This window comes from Anomaloglossus baeobatrachus, chromosome 1 (assembly GCF_048569485.1).
Source record: "Anomaloglossus baeobatrachus isolate aAnoBae1 chromosome 1, aAnoBae1.hap1, whole genome shotgun sequence".
Taxonomy (NCBI): domain Eukaryota; kingdom Metazoa; phylum Chordata; class Amphibia; order Anura; family Aromobatidae; genus Anomaloglossus; species Anomaloglossus baeobatrachus.
This window is the reverse complement of record NC_134353.1, coordinates 659763378-659781350: the sequence shown is the minus strand read 5'-3', so window position 1 is coordinate 659781350 and position 17973 is coordinate 659763378. Positions and strand designations below refer to the sequence as shown.

Sequence of the window (17973 nt, the reverse complement as noted above, 5' to 3'; positions counted from 1 at the left end):
TCACTGCTGGTCACAGTTCCTCTCATGGCTTTAACCTCTCGCAGCCTAATCAGACCCAGCCCACAGTTCTCTACAGGTCTTATGTCTTGTCACAACCAACACGGTCTCTTAAGGTTGGCTACCCTTGGCTGAAGTTCTTACGAAGCTCCGAGAACCGAACTCTCCAAGGGATGAAGGTACACTCAACTGACGCTGCTGTAGTAGCAGTCTGCACAGACCTCCAAAAACAGTTCTTTTCAAAGGCTGCAAATATTCCCAGCCCCCTCCTCTATAGTGACAGTAGTTCTCCTGATTGATCACCACCTGCTATGCTGTGACAATATCAGGGTGTTGTTGCACAATACCTTACTGGAAGTTTGGCAGTACCAGTAATACATTTCTTCAGACACCTCATCACTCACTTTGGCATTAACCATCTCATGATGGTTAGAAACAGGCTTCATGGATGTCTAGGCCAACTACATGTTCTTCATGCACCTACTGCAGTTACATTCACCTCTGTGGCACTAAAACATTTTGGCACCAAAACATTGCTCTTTAATTAAGTCCCTTTGCTCCCTTCAAACATACATTTAGCCCCACAATGCCAACATCTTCATCAGCATAAGGCTCTTCAGGGCCCTACACTGATGCTGGCACCTCCTCATGCTGACATGGTGTTTTGGACAGCACCAGTACTGATGCCCTTCAGCCCAATACAAGCAAAGTGCACATGCTACTTGGACAGCACAAGGGTAAAAGGGCAATAAAAACTCTGCACAACACAATACATGTATGCCACGTGCCACAAAAAGCAGTCTGCCACATGATTGTTGTCCTGCACTATAGTGTCTCATTACCACCGACATGTGTCATAGGTGCAGACATCAGTGGTTTTCAGTTCAGACTCGTCAGTGTCAGTTTTTATTGTCGGCTATAAATGATTTAGTGACAAAAATGTATAATTGGTGCAGGAAGGTTGAACTAGATGGACCTAGGTCTTTTTTCAACCTATATACCTACAGTATATGGAAAAAAAAATTACAAAATTTTTCTTATTCATTATTGTATTGATACTTTTGATCTGACGCGTGGGTCAAAAATGAATATATCTTTTGTAATATTTTGGTGGACCTTGTGGACATGTAAACAACTCACAAGATTACAATGGATACGTGTTCTTTCCATGAAAACTGATAGAACATGTAGATGAAAATGAACATCTGCATGAAATTGCAGCGCTAACGTTCCTGTACATCTACATCACACTTTACAGCAGAGGTCCCCAGCCTTTCTGACCGTGAGAGCCACATTTAGCTCTGAGAAAGCATAGCGAACCACATTTAGCTTCTGCCCCCTCACATTAGTGACACCCAGAGCCCCTATTACCGCTATAATGACAGCCAAAGCTTTTCCACAGAAATCACACTGAGTCAGTAAACCAGGATTCAGGGGTTCCTACCTGCTCTTCTATATTGGACTACTTACTAAAATCACCACCTAGAGACCTGCTCAAGCTATAAAGGCTGCTTTACACGGACGGTACGACCGATTGTGCAATTTCACAATCGATCGTACCCGCCCCCGTCCTTTTTGCGTCACGGGCAAATCGCTGCCCGTGTCGCACAAAGTCGGTAACCCCCCGTCACACGTACTTACCTCTCGTGCGACCACGCTGTGGGCGGCGAACGTCCACTTCCTGGAGTGGGAGGGACATTCGGCATCACAGCGATGTCACACGGCCACCGGCCAATGGAAGCGGAGGGGCGGAGAAGAGCGGGACGTAAACATCCCGCCCACCTCCTTCCTTCACATAGCCGGCGGCGGCCGGGTGACGCAGGTCAGCTGCTGTTCATCGTTCCCGGGGTGTCACATGGAGTGGCGTGTGCTACCACGGAAACGATGAACAACTAAATTAAACGATATTATGGAACCTAGCGACCAGTACACGACTCACGATTTGTGAGCGATACTGTGTCGCTAGGAGGTGTCACACAGGCCGGCATCGCCAGCGATGCCGGATGTGCGTCACAAAAACCGTGACCCTGACAATCTATCGCACGATAGATTGTCTGGTGTAAAGCAGCCTTTAGACAGCCACGAGCAACAGATCACGGATTTGCAAGCCACATGTGGCTCCTGAACCACAGGTTGGGGACCCCTGCTTTACAGAATCCTTAGATGTCTCCTCTTTTGAGGCTTGCCTCTTTTTTGAGAACTGCTCTGTGCTTCCAGCCTAGTTCTCTTTTTTCAGTAGCAGAGAACCTTTGCCTGCCATGTAACTTCAGCCACATACCTTGACTTACTTTCTGCTACAGCTCTTTATATAGTCTCCTGGTTCCTACTACAATAGAGCCATCTGATGGCAAAAATAATATTGCAACATAAGTGCTTACATAGAACAACATATAGACAATAAAGAAAACAGTTAACATCGTTACATTGACATACATATACTTTTATAATAATTAGGCTAGGGTCAGACGAGCGTATATTCACTTATCTGAGAGAACTATGATGATATGATCATATAATCACAGCGTGATATAATTCACTCAGATGAGGAGAAGATAGAGTAAAAACAGTCTCCGTTTTCTCCATTGTGTGAGTTAGTGAAAATCAGACCACACTCAGTTGTCATCCAAGTGCAGTTTGATGTTTTCCATTGACCTGCATGGCCAAGTACGATCTGATCGGCTTTAACTTGGGCATGCTGTGTTTTTTATTCCTTTGACCAACTCACTCCAAGAAAGAAGTCGAACATGTGGATTGCCGCTGTAAAATAACAAAATCCAATGTTTTGTTGGGTTGCACTCAGACCAAAAATAGAGTGGTGTGAGCAAGCTCATACAGAAATACGTTGATCAGAACATTCCACAGGTCTTTTTACATAGGAGGGGAGTATAACATGGTCAGGACCCACGCAGACTGTGATTGGCCTAAACACATGGACTTCATTATAATTTCAGTTTTGTCTCTACTTAAAAATGAAACATTGTCAGAGAGGTAATTTCCCAACAAAAGAAAAAGGATTGTTAAAAAAAGGAAAAGTACAACTGGAAATTTTATTTTTTTTGGAGGGGGGGAGGATTCCAAGGTGTGCATGAAAATCATAAACTGCAAGTGTAAAAGCTGCATATTTTGTAGTCATATTAAAGGTTAAGCTACCGCCAAGTTGGGCTGATCTACAATAAAGAGCACATGATCCTTGGATGTACTAAAAATCAGTGAACCAGAATAATAAATACAAAGGGATTTATTCGACCTTCACCACACCTTAACCTAGAGCGTGTTGACGGAAGAGTATTTTGTCTTAAAGCTGTAACAGTCTTGTTAATTGTTAAGAACTTGACAAAGGGGTCCCTTGTTCAAGAGCCTTATATTTAAGCCAGACAGGTTTGACTGTCAGAAGCAATACCAAAATGGTATCCTTAAAGGGGGTTTCCCTCGAACAAAGTTAATTTTAAAATTGATTTCAATCAATAGATCTTGAAATAATAATAATTTCCACAATCGGATGTGTTTTTAAAAAATGTTCCTATTCTGAGATAATGTTATATATGTGTCCCTGCAATATACGGTGTAATGGCCGTGTCTGACCGTACAGGGACATGGTCTGATCATACCATATCTCCTGGGGAAGGGGGGAAACAAAAGAGTATAAAGACATTACAGCATGGGATCATAGCTGATTCTTTTGTTGAGGTAAAACATTTCTCTGCCTGTTTTTAAATGTTTTACCTCAAAGAATTATTTGTGAACCCATGCTGTAATGTTTGTATACTGTTTTGCATCCTCCCCTGCCCAGGAGCTGTGGTATGATCACACCATATCCCTGTTTGGTCAGACACGGCCATTACACAGTACATAGCAGGGGCACATACTGTATATAAGATTATCTCAGCACAGGAACATTTTTTTTAAAACACATCCAATTGTGGAACTTATTAGGCTATGTGTCCACGGTAGAATGTTGCTGCGGATTTTTCTGCATGAAAATCCGTGACTTTCACGGCAAATCCGCACCTTATTTTTGCCGCGGATTTGCCGCGGATTTACTGCGGAATTGCCGCGGATTTTGATGCGGATTTTTTTTTTTTTCCCAATTCTAAAGCCAAAATCCGCACCAAAATCCGCAACAATAATTGACATGCTGCAGATTTTTCCGGATCAAAATCCGCGGCAAATCCGCCGCGGAAAAATCCGCAGCATGGGCACAGCATTTCCAAAATGCCATAGAAATGGCTGGGAAGTGCTGCTGCTGCAGATTTTCGGAAAATCCGCGGCTTTTCCGCGAGAAATCCGCGGCAAAATCCGCGCATTTTCCGCAGCGTGGGCACATAGCCTTAATGTTCCAAGATCTATTAATTAAGATGAACTGTGTTTGAGGAAAATCCACTTTAAAGGTGATCTTGGGGTAAACAAGTACAATACTTCTTGATTGGGATTACATATACAGGCACTAGCCATAAGATTGTGATATTCCATGTCCAGGCACTATAAATACGATTGGGGTCTTCAATGTCCAGAGACTAGCCATAAGATTGGGGGATTCCATCACTAGGCTCTATTGTTCTCTGTTATCAACCACGGGGGTTGCAGCAGATTTCATCCCAACAACATAAGCTTTCATAGGAGTTGTGACTGTCACAACTCCTTGAGGTGAGTGCATTCCTTTTATTTTCCCCGGATATATACCGGGTAAGACTCTATTGCGCTTTTTCTCTCCACAGTTTTACCTCGTTTAATGACCAGGCTCTAGGCATAAAATTGGGGCATTGCATGACTAGGCACTAGCCATAAGATTGGGGGATTCAATAACCAAGCACTAGCCATAAGATTGTGGCATTCTATGACTAGGTGCTAGCCATAAGATTAAGTGATTTCATGACCAGGCACAAGCCATAAGATTGGGAGATTCTATAACCAGGCTTTGCCATAAGAATGGGGGATTACATGACCAGGCACTAGCCATAATACTGGGAGATTCTATAAGCAAGCACTAGCCATAAAATTGGGGGATTCCATGATCAGGCACTAGCGATAGGATTGGAGATTCAATGTTGACGTACTAGCCATACCCATAAATGATAGAATGTAGCTGTTTCGGGTAATGCCCTTCTCCCTTTTACTACTACTTTAATCATGTAGTCTCATTATCTTTAAAGACTCTAATAAAAAAATGTTACCTTTTTACCATGCTAGTGTATGAAGTGGAACATCTGGGGTTAAAGCAGTATCATTGATACACATTTTTTGTTATTCAGTGAATACTATGATAGGATCGTAGGCAGTTAAAGAATGGTCTGGGACTTACATATTAATGACTTATGACTGATGATTTGTAGCATTGATAGATGCTATCTGGTCATTAGTAAGTGTTAAGCAGCCCATTTAAAAAGATTGTCCACTACTTTTGCAATGGTGGCCTATCGTTTAGGAAAGGTCATGAATGTCTGTTCAGCCAGGGTCCAACATAAGGCATCCCTGCTGATCAGCTGTCCCCGATCCCGGCGGCAGCGGCAGGCAGCAAAACTGCTTAGTTCCGGAATTGCCCCATCCTCTGGTAGCGGCAGCGGCCGGGAACTATATCCTCCTCCTATTGATTTTGATTTGAATGAGAGGCAGATGATCAGTAGCTGGCCGCTATCAGTTAACAGTCAGCTCCCGAGCTGAGCATTTCCAGCCTCCTGCTGCCACTGCTGGCACTGAGAACAGCTGATCGGTGGGGGTGCAAGGTGTCAGATCCTAGCTGATCAGACATTGATGACCTATCCCTAGGATATAAGTACATGCCAAAAGAGATGCACAGCAAAATGACAACTAGGGGTGCTCCATTCTGGTTGGAGGCAGCTATGTAACAAGAAGTAAAGCAGCGCAGGATCAATGTGCACACCTTCAGTTATAAAAAGGTAAATTTTATTAATGATACAAAAAACATAACACACAATAGGCCTTCCCTGATGAAGCCGACCTAGAGCGGCGATACACGTGGGATTTGCCTGACCCACCATCTGTGCTCCATGTCTGTATATTTTGGATCATGTGTTATGGAAGCATAGTTCGTATTTGAGCTTGGGGACTTTGCTGATATTAGTACTTGACTCTAAAGCCTGCTTTACATGCTGCAATTAATCGTGCGATCGCATTTGCGATCGCACCCACCCCCATCATTTGTGCGGCACGGGCAATTTGTTGCCCGTGTCGCACAATTTGTAACCCCCCGTCACACGTACTTACCTTCCAAACGACCTCGCTGTGGGCGGCGAACATCCACTTCCTGAAGGGGGAGGGACGTTCGGCATCACACCGACGTCACACAGCACCCGGCCAATAGAAGCGGAGTGGCGGAGATGAGCGGGACGTAAACATCCCGCCTACCTCCTTCCTTCCGCAATGCCGGCGGCCGCAGGTAAGCTATGTTCATCATTCCCAGGGTGAACAACCGGAGCACAGAAGGACGTTGGATATTTTGAAAATGAGCGATGTGTCAACGAGCAGCGATAAGGTGAGTATTTTTGCTCATTCACACTGGCTCGTACCTGTCACACGCTACGATATGTCAAATGATGCTGGATGTGCGTCACTAACTACGTGACCCCGATGACATATCGTATGATATATCGTAGCGCGTAAAGCCCGCTTTAGTTGCTTATTTTTGGCATCCTGATTTTTCTCACTCTATTGCAGACCTGGGTTTACTCTTTTTGTTATTTTGAATAATGTCACTTTCTGCTCATGTGGTTGTGTCACCATTTGTCATCCTCTTAATTGTATGATTATTGTCATGCATTGTTTATGGCACGAGCTGCTCTCGTGCCTCTCCCCCATTCATTCAGTACCCATTTTGTCAGGAATTGTCTTTTTTTGCTTACCTTTAAACTAGCCACAAACCATGTAGCATCAAATTCAATTGTTGGTGTGAGGCACCTATATATATTAGGCATTTTTTTTGTATTTTAACTGTTTTTATTGTGTGTTATGTTTTCTGTATAATTAATAAAGAGTTCCTTATTATATCTAGAGGTGTGCTCATTGATCCTGCTGGTGCTTTCCCTCTTCTTTCAATCTATCTTAATGTTAAAGTAGTGGATAACCTCTTTAAGGCTATGTTCATAGGTACGAAAACTCTGCTTTTCTTTCCAGATTTATAAATCTCCGCACACTGAAAGAGTATGGAGATTTGGCTTCAAGTCCAGAGTAGATGAGAATTTAATTTATACACTGAACTGAGTTAATATATTCACTGCACTGAGAGGAGGAGCCAGGACAAGAGCAGTGAACAGCGGGACTCTCGGAGAGAGCCCTCAAATCGGGACATTTGGGAGGTATGGGATGGAATTGATTTAGAATTCAATTGCAAACATAATTCTGCATGTGTGGCGCCCCTGGGGCTTCAGTCGCCACAGGGAACTGTGGTAGTATTCATCTCGGGTAAGGAGGGAGATAGTCACCGGTGTTTCCACTTTTACACTTTACATACAGCTTAGGAGCCTTCTCACTGGGGAGCTGGACTAGGGTAGGCTGGAGGGTGGCCATCACGAAGCATGGGACTTTCCCGGTCACTAGGACAACCACCTGGGGGGTGGGCACCACTTGGGGTAGAAGTAGGAGCAACCTGGACACTAAGTCAGTCAAGTCGGGACTTAAGCAGCACAACACCATTTTTCTTCGTTTTCTTAACAGAGCCTGAGGCTTGGAGCGGGACGTTTAGCCCAGGATCCTCACTCTTGGAGGGTCAACTCTTAGAAAGGACACTTTCAAAATATAGGTAGCTACCTCTAACTTAACCGGGATTGGCTGCAGCCCACAACGGCAGTGACCCGTAGCTCCCGGCAATCTAAAGACAGTGAGTAAAACACCTGGAAACGCAGCAGCTGACTCAGCCTTTTGATTGCCACGCCCCGCGCTTCGGTGCTAACGGCCACTACTCCCCTCATCATCCTCACCGGGGAGCAGAACCATCTTGGCTGCTACAACCATCTGCCCCGGATCACAGCGGCAGCAGCAGTGGCTAATTCCCTGGCCGCATACCGCAGGTGGCGTCACGAGACAACCCTCCTCACCCTCATCCACTACTATCCTCATCCTCCTCATCCCATCATCTCCATTCCCTCATCCGCGGACACCTCGGAGCCACAAAACCGGGCAGGGCCACCCATGACATCCCCTTGACACTTCACTGGCCTGGCAACGATTATCCCCCCAGGCCCCGTGGGGTGCTCCACATGTCCCACTTATTAATAAACGAGCATCATATATACCAAGGTATCAGACCACAGGTTCTATAGGGTCTATAAGGTATCATTACATCCATAGTGTGAAATTTGGCTGCAACCTTAAAAAAGCAATAGGTTGTCATTGGTCTTATTGCCTGCTTGGTTTTGGAAAGCTTTGAGAAATTAGTTGCACTCTTTATGACTTTGGTGCCCTGGACACTTTTTCAATCGTTCCCATAAATACATTGATAAATCTGGACCAGCATTTTGGAATGCCAAGTACCGACAGGTTACTAATCTCTCCTTGGTCACTCTCTGTCTAAATAGCAATATCCAGTAGACATTAAGGTTGATTATGAATCGGCTCTTTTAGGTGCAGACGACTGTTTTTTTTCTCATCCGAGAAAATCGGATCCATTATACTAATCAGACTCTGATCAGAGTTTGATCGGAGTGTGATCTGATTTTCTTGGATGTGGAGAAGATTAAAAAAAGAACTCTATCTTCTCCATGTTATCATACTCGGATCATTTTGTATGGCCAAGTGTGAACCGATTTACTGAGGCAACTCGGGTATGTTGACGTTTTTTTCTTCGGATAGACTTGATTTGAGTTAAAAATCAGACATACACAGCCCCATAGAATAACAGTAGTCCGAATGTGATCCACTGTTTTGTCAGATCGCACTCAGACCACAAATACAGTCGTCTGTTCCTAGTCTCATGATTCATTCCCAAATTTCTGCTTTATAAAAATATCTATTCTTTAGAGCTGCAAATGCCTAAATGGCAGCATCCAAAATACCAAGGATTCCAGACAAATGTCAGTCCTGCGACAGCAACCTTTATCTACATCATTGAACTAATACAATTGGCCGGTTCTTACCCCCCGCCAAGTAATGGCTGTCATGGTGCGCCACGAGAATTCTGCACTTTTTACATTGTGATGTCTTTATAAAGGTTCCCTTCATGTGTTTATTTTTTATTATTATGTATGTCCCTAGGAAACATAACCCTAGATCTAGACATTTAATGACAATTTGTTAGCTGTGAAGCTGAAGATTGTAGTTTCCTAGCAACAGGTTTCTGCGCATAGCAACATGGGAATCATTTCAAGTGTGAGAATAGCTGGAATCAAAAAAAGGGAAGGGAAGACTGTTCACAGGCAAAAATCCCATGGGTATATGATGAAAGTGAATGATGGCATTACTGCTATAAACAAGACGCTGTGAAAAAGTATAATATAATAACGGTTCAGACAAGTGGGGATAACAAGACAGATCCACCGGCAAACTGTATGTCTATATACAATATAACATTCCCTTTATAGTGCATGGTGGCAGCCATATACACTACACTGCGATATAATATCTTCAAACTAGTGGATGCGTCATTACTAATAGCAGCCATATAAGCTTAAAATGGGAATCTGTCACCAGGTTTCGGCCACCTAATCTGAGAGCAGCAAAATATAGAGACAGAGACTCTGATTCCAGAAATACGTCACTCACTTGCTGTTGTTTTTTTTTTTTTTTTCATAAAATCAGTGTTTTATCACAAGTAGATTATCACTTGAGGAATAGTAAATCGGCTGCCATACTTATGAGCTTCATATAATCCCTGCCATCACTGATTAGCAGTTTTCTGCCTATGCACAGTGTACTACCAATAAAGCCCAGAAGAAATCCGATTACCGGTCTCTTTCATGTACTGTATATAACACCAATAACTTATGTAAGAAAGCATAGCTATGACCAAACAATGATGTAAAAAAAATTACATACTTTATTAACAAAAATAGTAATAAAAACATTACACAAAATCCACACAATGTGAAGAAAAAGTAGTAATGTATATGTCACGCCCAGAGATATGGGGTACTCGGTCCCGGGCGGTATATGTCTTGGGAATGTCACTGTGGTGGCCATTGCTCGGTTACATGCCCTGGGCCCTTATTGTAATGGGGATATTTACAGGGGAGAATAAGATAATGTTCACATGTGACGCCACTTGCGGTGTTGCGGCTATAGATATGGAGCTGCCGCTGCAGAATTTCACTACTGGGGCTGGTGTTAATTGCAGCCTGGATGATAGGCCCTCCACAGGCAGGGCCGAGCCACAGAGGATGGGTGTTGTGACGGGCGTCGGAAGAAGGTAGTCCACACAGAGTTAGGCTAGTTTCACACTTGCGTTGAACGGCATCCGTTGCATTGCGTTGTGTGACGGATGCAACTGATGTGTTGCACATAGTGGCACAATGGATGCAATGGATCGTACAAAACAACGGAATCTGCTTTTTTTTTTTACTTCTTCTTCTTTACAGTTTTACCGGCGGCAGACTATTGTGAACGATCAGCTGATCACCCTGCTGCCGGGTGATCAGCTGATCGTTCACAATAGTCTACCGCCGGGTGATCAGCTGATCGCTCAAAGCAGCCGGTCGCCGGGTGATCAGCTGATCGCTAACAGCAGCCGGTCGCCGGGTGATCAGCTGATCGCTCACAGCAGCCGGCCGCCGGGTGATCAGCTGATCGCTCACAGCAGCCGGCCGCCGGGAGATCAGCTGATCGTTCGGCCGCCGAGAATGTGTGCGGAGTGCGGGGTGGGTGGAGCCGAGCGGGGCCATGGCGCTGAGGTCGTCAGTGCCGCGGGGACTGCATGGCTGGGGACGTGTGAGTGTGTGTGTACATGCGGAGTGGAGTGCGGGAGGGGGCGGAGCCGATTGGGGAAGTGTCGACCTCCCTGCACACGTAGCCAGGGTAAATATCGGGTAACTATGCAAAGCACTTTGCTTGGTTACCCGATATTTACCTTGGTTACCAGCATACACCGCTTAGCGCTGGCTCCTTGCACACATAGCCAGGGTAAATATCGGGTTTCTAAGCAAAGCGCTTTGCTTAGTAACCCGATGTGTATCCTGGTTACGTGTGCAGGGAGCCAGAGAGAGCATGCGCAGCGAAATCCTAAGGATTCCGCTGCTCAAAAAACGTTACATGCTGCGTTCCTTCCGCCCGGCGGAAGCAACGCAGCGTCGGCTAGCGGAAGGAACGCAGGTACTTCTGTCACAATCCGTCATCCATACAAGTCTATGGGAAGCAGCGGAATCCGTTAACGGATTCCGCTGTTTTCCAAAACGGCGGATTGCGACTGAAGGAAAACAACGCAAGTGTGAAACTAGCCTTATAGTGCAACTGGTTTTTACTCACTGCTGGGTGATGGTAACAGGTTACCCGAGACCGGCTGGTTTCACCTTTGGGTCCCCTTCGTCCCAGTGCCAGCTCAGTACTCTGGTACCGTCTTCCCTTGCACCTGTCTCTGGTAAATGGGTCCCCATGGCGTAGAGCAACTGGGGGTCCCCGTTAGGTGGTTTATCTACTTCTGTGTGTCTGATGGTAGCGTGAACCCTGTGGGGTTGGAGTCTCTGGTCCTATCCCCGGTTCTCCCTTTGCTACTGAGTCTTTGGATTTTTAGGGTCAGCGAGGTCCTTGATGGTCCCCTCGCTATGCAGGTGTTAACAGGTCGACTTGAAGCTCTTTCCTGTCCTAGGGTCCTGTACCCTGTCGGTGCGTAGTTCCGGGCAAACTCCACCGTGCTCCACCAGCAACTACTCTCCTGGGTACCAAGTTACCGTTAACCTGAGTCAGGACGTCACTTCGCTTACACCTTCACTCCTCTCCTGCTACTCTGAACTCTGACTAGTCTCCACAGTCTGCCCCTCCCACCTGGTCAACTAGTGGACTGGACTGGCTCCACCTCTAGGCGGCCATCCATTGGTCTGACCCTAGCTATGTACCACTGTATGGGAGATTGTTGGGGAAAACTGGCATTACCTGGGTTTTTGGTGTTACCGGCACTGGTCTCCCGGGGCCCTTGGGGGTAGGCCCTGCATCCTTGTGGCGATAGAGAGGGGAGCCAGCACGATCTGAAAATGGCATGCATCATATAAAAAGTGCAAATTCACAGATTTATTCCAACTGTACTGTAATATAAATGAGATTTTTAGCAAATAATTGATCAATTCTTTGAGCCACCCCTGCCAACGTCACGGCAAATCTCAATAGGGGGGTCCTACTCTATATTCTGTATTTCATGTGCCATGCGGCCTCCTAGATAAAGTTAAAAGCAGAACCATAATGGAGCACACATACCTGTAACCTGTATATATAACCGCTTCTATGTTGCAAAAGAGGCAATTGTGGATAGAGGCCAGCCCAGGTCCCAGCATGTGGAGCAAGCTCTACACATCCTTGTGGCAATGCAGAACCTTGTAGCACCCTGATGGCTTCAGGGCCATCCATTGGTCTGACCCTAGCTATGTACCACTGTATGGGAGATTGTTGGGGAAAACTGGCATTACCTGGGTTTTTGGTGTTACCGGCACTGGTCTCCCGGGGCCCTTGGGGGTAGGCCCTGCATCCTTGTGGCGATGCAGAACCTTGTAGCACCCTGATGGCTTCAGGGGCGCTACATATACATGTAAGTATGGCCTGTACACACTATTGCCACACAAGACTCCATTGCTGAACAAAAGGTATGTTTAAGCACGTTTAACCTGTTTGCCACTGCTTACTATAGCTACGTCAGCTTCCAATAGGCTTTGTCCAACGCCGACATTTCTCTATGGTTGGTGGTTAGGAGGGGACCAGAACCCCTAGAGTCCCGTAAGCGCCAGGATTCCGATGCAGAACACTAGTTCTGACTGTAGACCTCTTTGGAACCTAATTGGATCAAAGTCCCAATGATGTTTACCCTTTGCTATCTTCCATATGTCATGATCAATAGCAATTGCGGCATATGGAAGTTTGTGAGGGGGAGTGTGCTGCTTCCATCCCCTCCCTGTGACATAATCATGGGAGAGCAGAGGGTTGTCATGGCAGCCAGAAGTCAAATGGTGACCACCTAGTCTGCCATGTACAGTGGCCTGTTAGGGGCACTTTGCACACTATGACATCGCAGGTGCGATGTCGGTGGGGTCAAATTGAAAGTGACCCACATCCGGCGTCGCAGGCGATATCGTAGTGTGTAAATCCTTTATGATACGATTAACAAGCGCAAAAGCGTCGTAATCGTATCATTGGTGTAGCGTCGGTCATTTCCATGAATTGGGAAATACCAATGTTACGATGTTGTTCCTCGTTCCTGCGGGAGCACACATTCCTGTGTGTGAAGCCGCAGGAGCAAGGAACATCTACCTGCGGCTCACGCCGGCTATGCGGAAGGAAGGAGGTGGGCAGGATGTTTACGTCCCGCTCATCTCCTCCCCTCCGCTTCTATTGGCCGCCTGCCGTGTGACGTCGCTATGACGCCGCATGACCTTAATAAGGAGGCGGTTCGCCAGCCAGAGCGACGTCATAGGGCAGGTGAGTGCATGTGAAGCTGCCGTAGCGATAATGTTCGCTACGGCAGCTATCACCATGATATCGAAGCTGCGACGGGGGCGGGGACTATCGCGCACGGCATCGCAGCATCGGCTTGCGATGTCGTAGTGTGCAAAGTGCCCCTTAGACCTTGCCAGAAGCAGGGTCTAATATGCGATCTGTGCAGGGCAATACATTACACCAGTGATCAGACTGATAAAATTTTAAGTCCCATACGAAGACTAAGTAAAAAAGTGTAAAGAAAGTTAAAAAAGGTAAAAGGGTTTATTTTTGTTTGGTTTTTTTTTAAATAGAGAACAAAAAATATTATACAAATAAATACATTTATTCATGTAAAAACAAAAATAAACCAAAAAAGTACATACATTTGGTATCGTCACCTCCAGAATTACCCAATCTAGAAAATGTTCACATTATTTATCCCCTTCAGTGAACAGCTTAAAAAAATAAATAAAAAATGTGCCAAAAAACAATTATTTTTTATCATAATAAAAAAGTGGAATAAAACATGATCATAATGTTGAACGTAAATGAAGAAGATATAGTTGAAAACAAACAACAAGCAACAAACAACAAGCTACCATACAGCTCCGTCCGCAAAAAAATAAAAAAGCTATAGCTCTCAGAATATAGCAATGCAAAGACAATTCTTTTTTTTCTATAAAATAGTTTTTATTGTGTAAAAGTGGTAAAATAAAAAAAAAATATAAATGTGATGTGAATAAACCTGTCATATTACTTTTACCAAACAGTGAACAATGTTAAAAAATCCCACAAAAAAACCCTTACCTGAATTGTTTTATATTCATTCTGTCTTCCAAAAATCAGAATAAAAAACTATTAAAAAATGTAATGTGCCCAAAAATAGGAACATTAAAAACATCAACTCATCCTGCAAAAACCAAGCGGTTCTGTTGGCAGAAATTTAGAAAAATTATACCTCTCAAAATATCATGATGCAAAAACATTTTTTTATAGTAGCCAACCATAAGAAAGTGATATAAACCTGGTTTTGCTGTAATCACAACGAACCGAAGAATAAATCCGTCTCATCACTTATACCGCATGGTAAATGCTGTAAAAATAAATAAAATCAGTTCTTGACTTGCTGAGTGCTTACACCGGGATTTATGTTCAAATCTCTGAAATACGTAATTCAGATGAAAGCACTTCAGAAGATTCCCTATAATGAGACTAAGGGGTACTTTGCACGTTGCGACATCGCTACTGCGATATCGCCGGGGTCAATTCAAAAGTGACGCACATCCGGCAACGGTAACGACATCGCAACATGTAAAGCCTAGTTGCGCCAATAAACGATCGCAAAAGCGTCATAAATCGGTGATCTATGTAGTGTCGGTCATTTTCATAATTTCGCTGCAGCGACAGGTACGATGTTGTTCCTCGTTCCTGCGGCAGCACACATCGCTGTGTATGAAGCCGCAGGAGCGAGGAACATCTCCTTACCTGCCTCCAGCGGCTATGCGGAAGGAAGGAGGTGGGCGGGATGTTTACGTCCTGCTCATCTCCGCCCCTCCACTTCTATTGGCCGCCTGCCGTGTGACGTCGCTGTGACGCCGCACGACCCGCCCCCTTAGGAAGGAGGCGGGTTTCCGGCCAGAGCGACGTCGCAGGACAGGTAAGTGCGTGTGAAGCTGCCGTAGCGATAATGTTCGCTACGGCAGCTATCACAAGATATCGCATGTGCGACGGGGGCGGGTACTATCGTGCTCAGCATTGCTATCATCGGCTAGCGATGTCGCAGTGTGCAAAGTACCCCTAAGGCCTCCAACACACATCCGTTAAACATGTGCATGTTTGTTCCGATTCCATATATACCGGAGACACGGACAAACGTGCACCAATGTTAATCTATGTTTGAGGTCACACGTGCGTTATTCCATAATGTCCGTGTGTCCGTGATCCGTATGTGTTTCTGTTTTGCCTGGAAGCATGTCCGTTTTCTGCACAGAACACGCACACACGGACCCAATGAAAGTCTATGGGTATGTGCGCACACGTTAGTAAACACGTATGCATCTCCGTATGCGCCGGGTACGTTTTGTGCTTTTTTCTAGCGATGTCGGTCATTCTTTCTTTTTCTGTGTATGTCGGTCAATCTCCCTCAGTCCGTCGGTTGGTCTCTCTGTCTTGTCTGTCCCTCTCTCTCTCTGTCCATGTCGGTCAGACTCCCCTCTCTCTCATACTCACCGTTCCCCGATCACCGGCGCGGCGCTGCACAGCTGTTAAAAAAAACTCCGGCGGCTTTTACTATTTTGAAAAAGCCGGCCGCTCATTAATTAATCTCATATTTCCTGCTTTCCAGGCCCACCGGCGCCTATGATTGGTTGCAGTGAGACACGCCCCAACGCTGAGTGACAGCTGTTTCACTGCAACCAATCACAGCCGCCGTTGGGCGTGTCAATATCGAGCAGGAAAATAAATAAATAATTCATTTTAAAAAAAACGACGTGTGGTTCCCCTCATTTAGATACCAGTCAGGGTAAGGTCAAACGGCTGAAGGCTGGTATTCTCAGGATGGGGAGCCCCACATTATGGGGAGCCCCCCAGCCTAACAATATCAGCCAGCAGCCGCCCAGAATAGCCGCATCCATTAGATGCGACAGTTCTAGAACTCTCCCCGGCATTTCCCAATTTGCCCTGGTGCGTTGGCAATCGGGGTAATAAGGAGTTAATGGCAGCAGCCCATAGCTGCCACAAAGTCCAAGATTAATCATGACAGGCGTCTCCCCGAGATACCTTCCATGACTAATCTGTAAGTTACAGTAAATAAACACATACACCCGAAGAAATCCTTTATTTGGAATAATAAACATTAACAAATACCCTCGTTCACCACTTTATTAAGCCCGAAAAAGCCATCCATGTCCGGCGTAATCCACGGAGGTCCCACGACGCTCTCAGTTCTGCTACATGAAGGTGACAAGAGCTGCAGAAGAACACCGCCGCTCCTGTCAGCTCCACACAGCAACTGAGGTGAGAAGCGCGATCAGCTGTGCTGTCAATCAGGTTACTCGCAGCCACCGCTGGATCCTCCAACTGTGACTGCAAGTCGCCTGAGTGACAGCGATGAAGTCACAGGTGACTTGCGGTCACGGGTGGGTGACTCCAGCTAGCCGCGGGTAACCTGAGTGACGGCAGCGCTAATCGTGCTGCTCACTTCAGTCACTCAGGTGATTAGCGGTCAACGGTGAGTCCTTCACAGGTGACCGCTAATCAGGATGCGACACAGACAGAGCCACGGTATGACAATGAAGTCGGGTACAGTTCACCCGAGTACATTCTCTACGCGCGACTGTCTGCTGTCAGCCGGCATGTATCAACGTCATTGTGCATCACACACGGACATTCCACACGGGAAACACACTGACATGTCACTTACGTATCTCACGCACACACGGACATTCCACATGCACACACTACTAGCACACGCCGTTCACACGGATGCTACACGTACCATAAAAACTGACAGAAAAACGGATCACGAACCTGAAAAACGGACCGTAGGACACGTGCGTGATTTTCACGGATATGTGTTGGAGGCCTCAGGGAGGGATTTTGGACTGTGACTGCCTACGATGTGGTGCAGATTAATGTGGTTGGCCACAGTTTTGTGCACTACTGTAATGCCCTGCACATGAGGTAAGTGACATAGCTAATCAAGAAAACGTAACTGCATTTATAATTGGGGGAATTTGATTGTATTATTATTATAACTACTACATATTGGGATAGGATCTTGGAAATGGGAATACACCTTAAACCTTAAGAAGTTTACCTGAAAAATGCCTGAAAGTCTCTTCTTTTTAATTTTATTGTTACATGACCTACTGGTTTCTTGATCATTTTCTTATACAACTCCAAAGATGTGTTTCTCAACTGACAAGAGCTGTATCACACATACCACAGTCAGTGACAGGAAGCACGGCTGCGATATATGAAGAAATATGTTTTACCCACATTGTGTTCTGCAAGGAGATCTCCAGCTTCATCTATAATTTTTTTTTATATTGTGTTAACTGTTTTTTTTTATACTTGCTATAGGTACTAATATACCCATATTATGTTTCAATACTCTTCCTTTTCTTATACAGAGATTTAGCACCACGAGACATCTCTGGAACTTCAGATCCATTTGTACGAATCTTTTGTAACAATCAAACCTTGGAGAGCTCAGTAAGTATACTGCTACTTTACTCATGTACATATGGATTCTCAACATCTATGTCTCGTGCCTCATTTTGATGAGCCAATAATTGAGGAATTAGTGACTATTGGCCCATCTAAGCAGGCCAGCAATCATCTGATGAAGGAACAAATTGCTTTTTCTTTGGTTGAATTGATTTTTAATCATCGTTATCGGCAGAACATTGTACT

The 17973-nt window shown here is 45.2% G+C and overlaps 1 protein-coding gene across 2 annotated transcripts in view; it reads left to right on the top strand.

The window, feature by feature from the left end:
- The window catches only part of RASAL1 (RAS protein activator like 1), a 150229-nt gene that overhangs the window by 39756 nt on the left and 92500 nt on the right, over nucleotides 1–17973 (top strand). For both annotated transcript variants that reach the window (XM_075319996.1, XM_075319995.1), the window contains exon 6: nucleotides 17691–17772. In XM_075319996.1, coding sequence (XP_075176111.1) covers nucleotides 17691–17772 — 82 coding nt within the window. The remainder of the gene's footprint in view (nucleotides 1–17690; nucleotides 17773–17973) is intronic.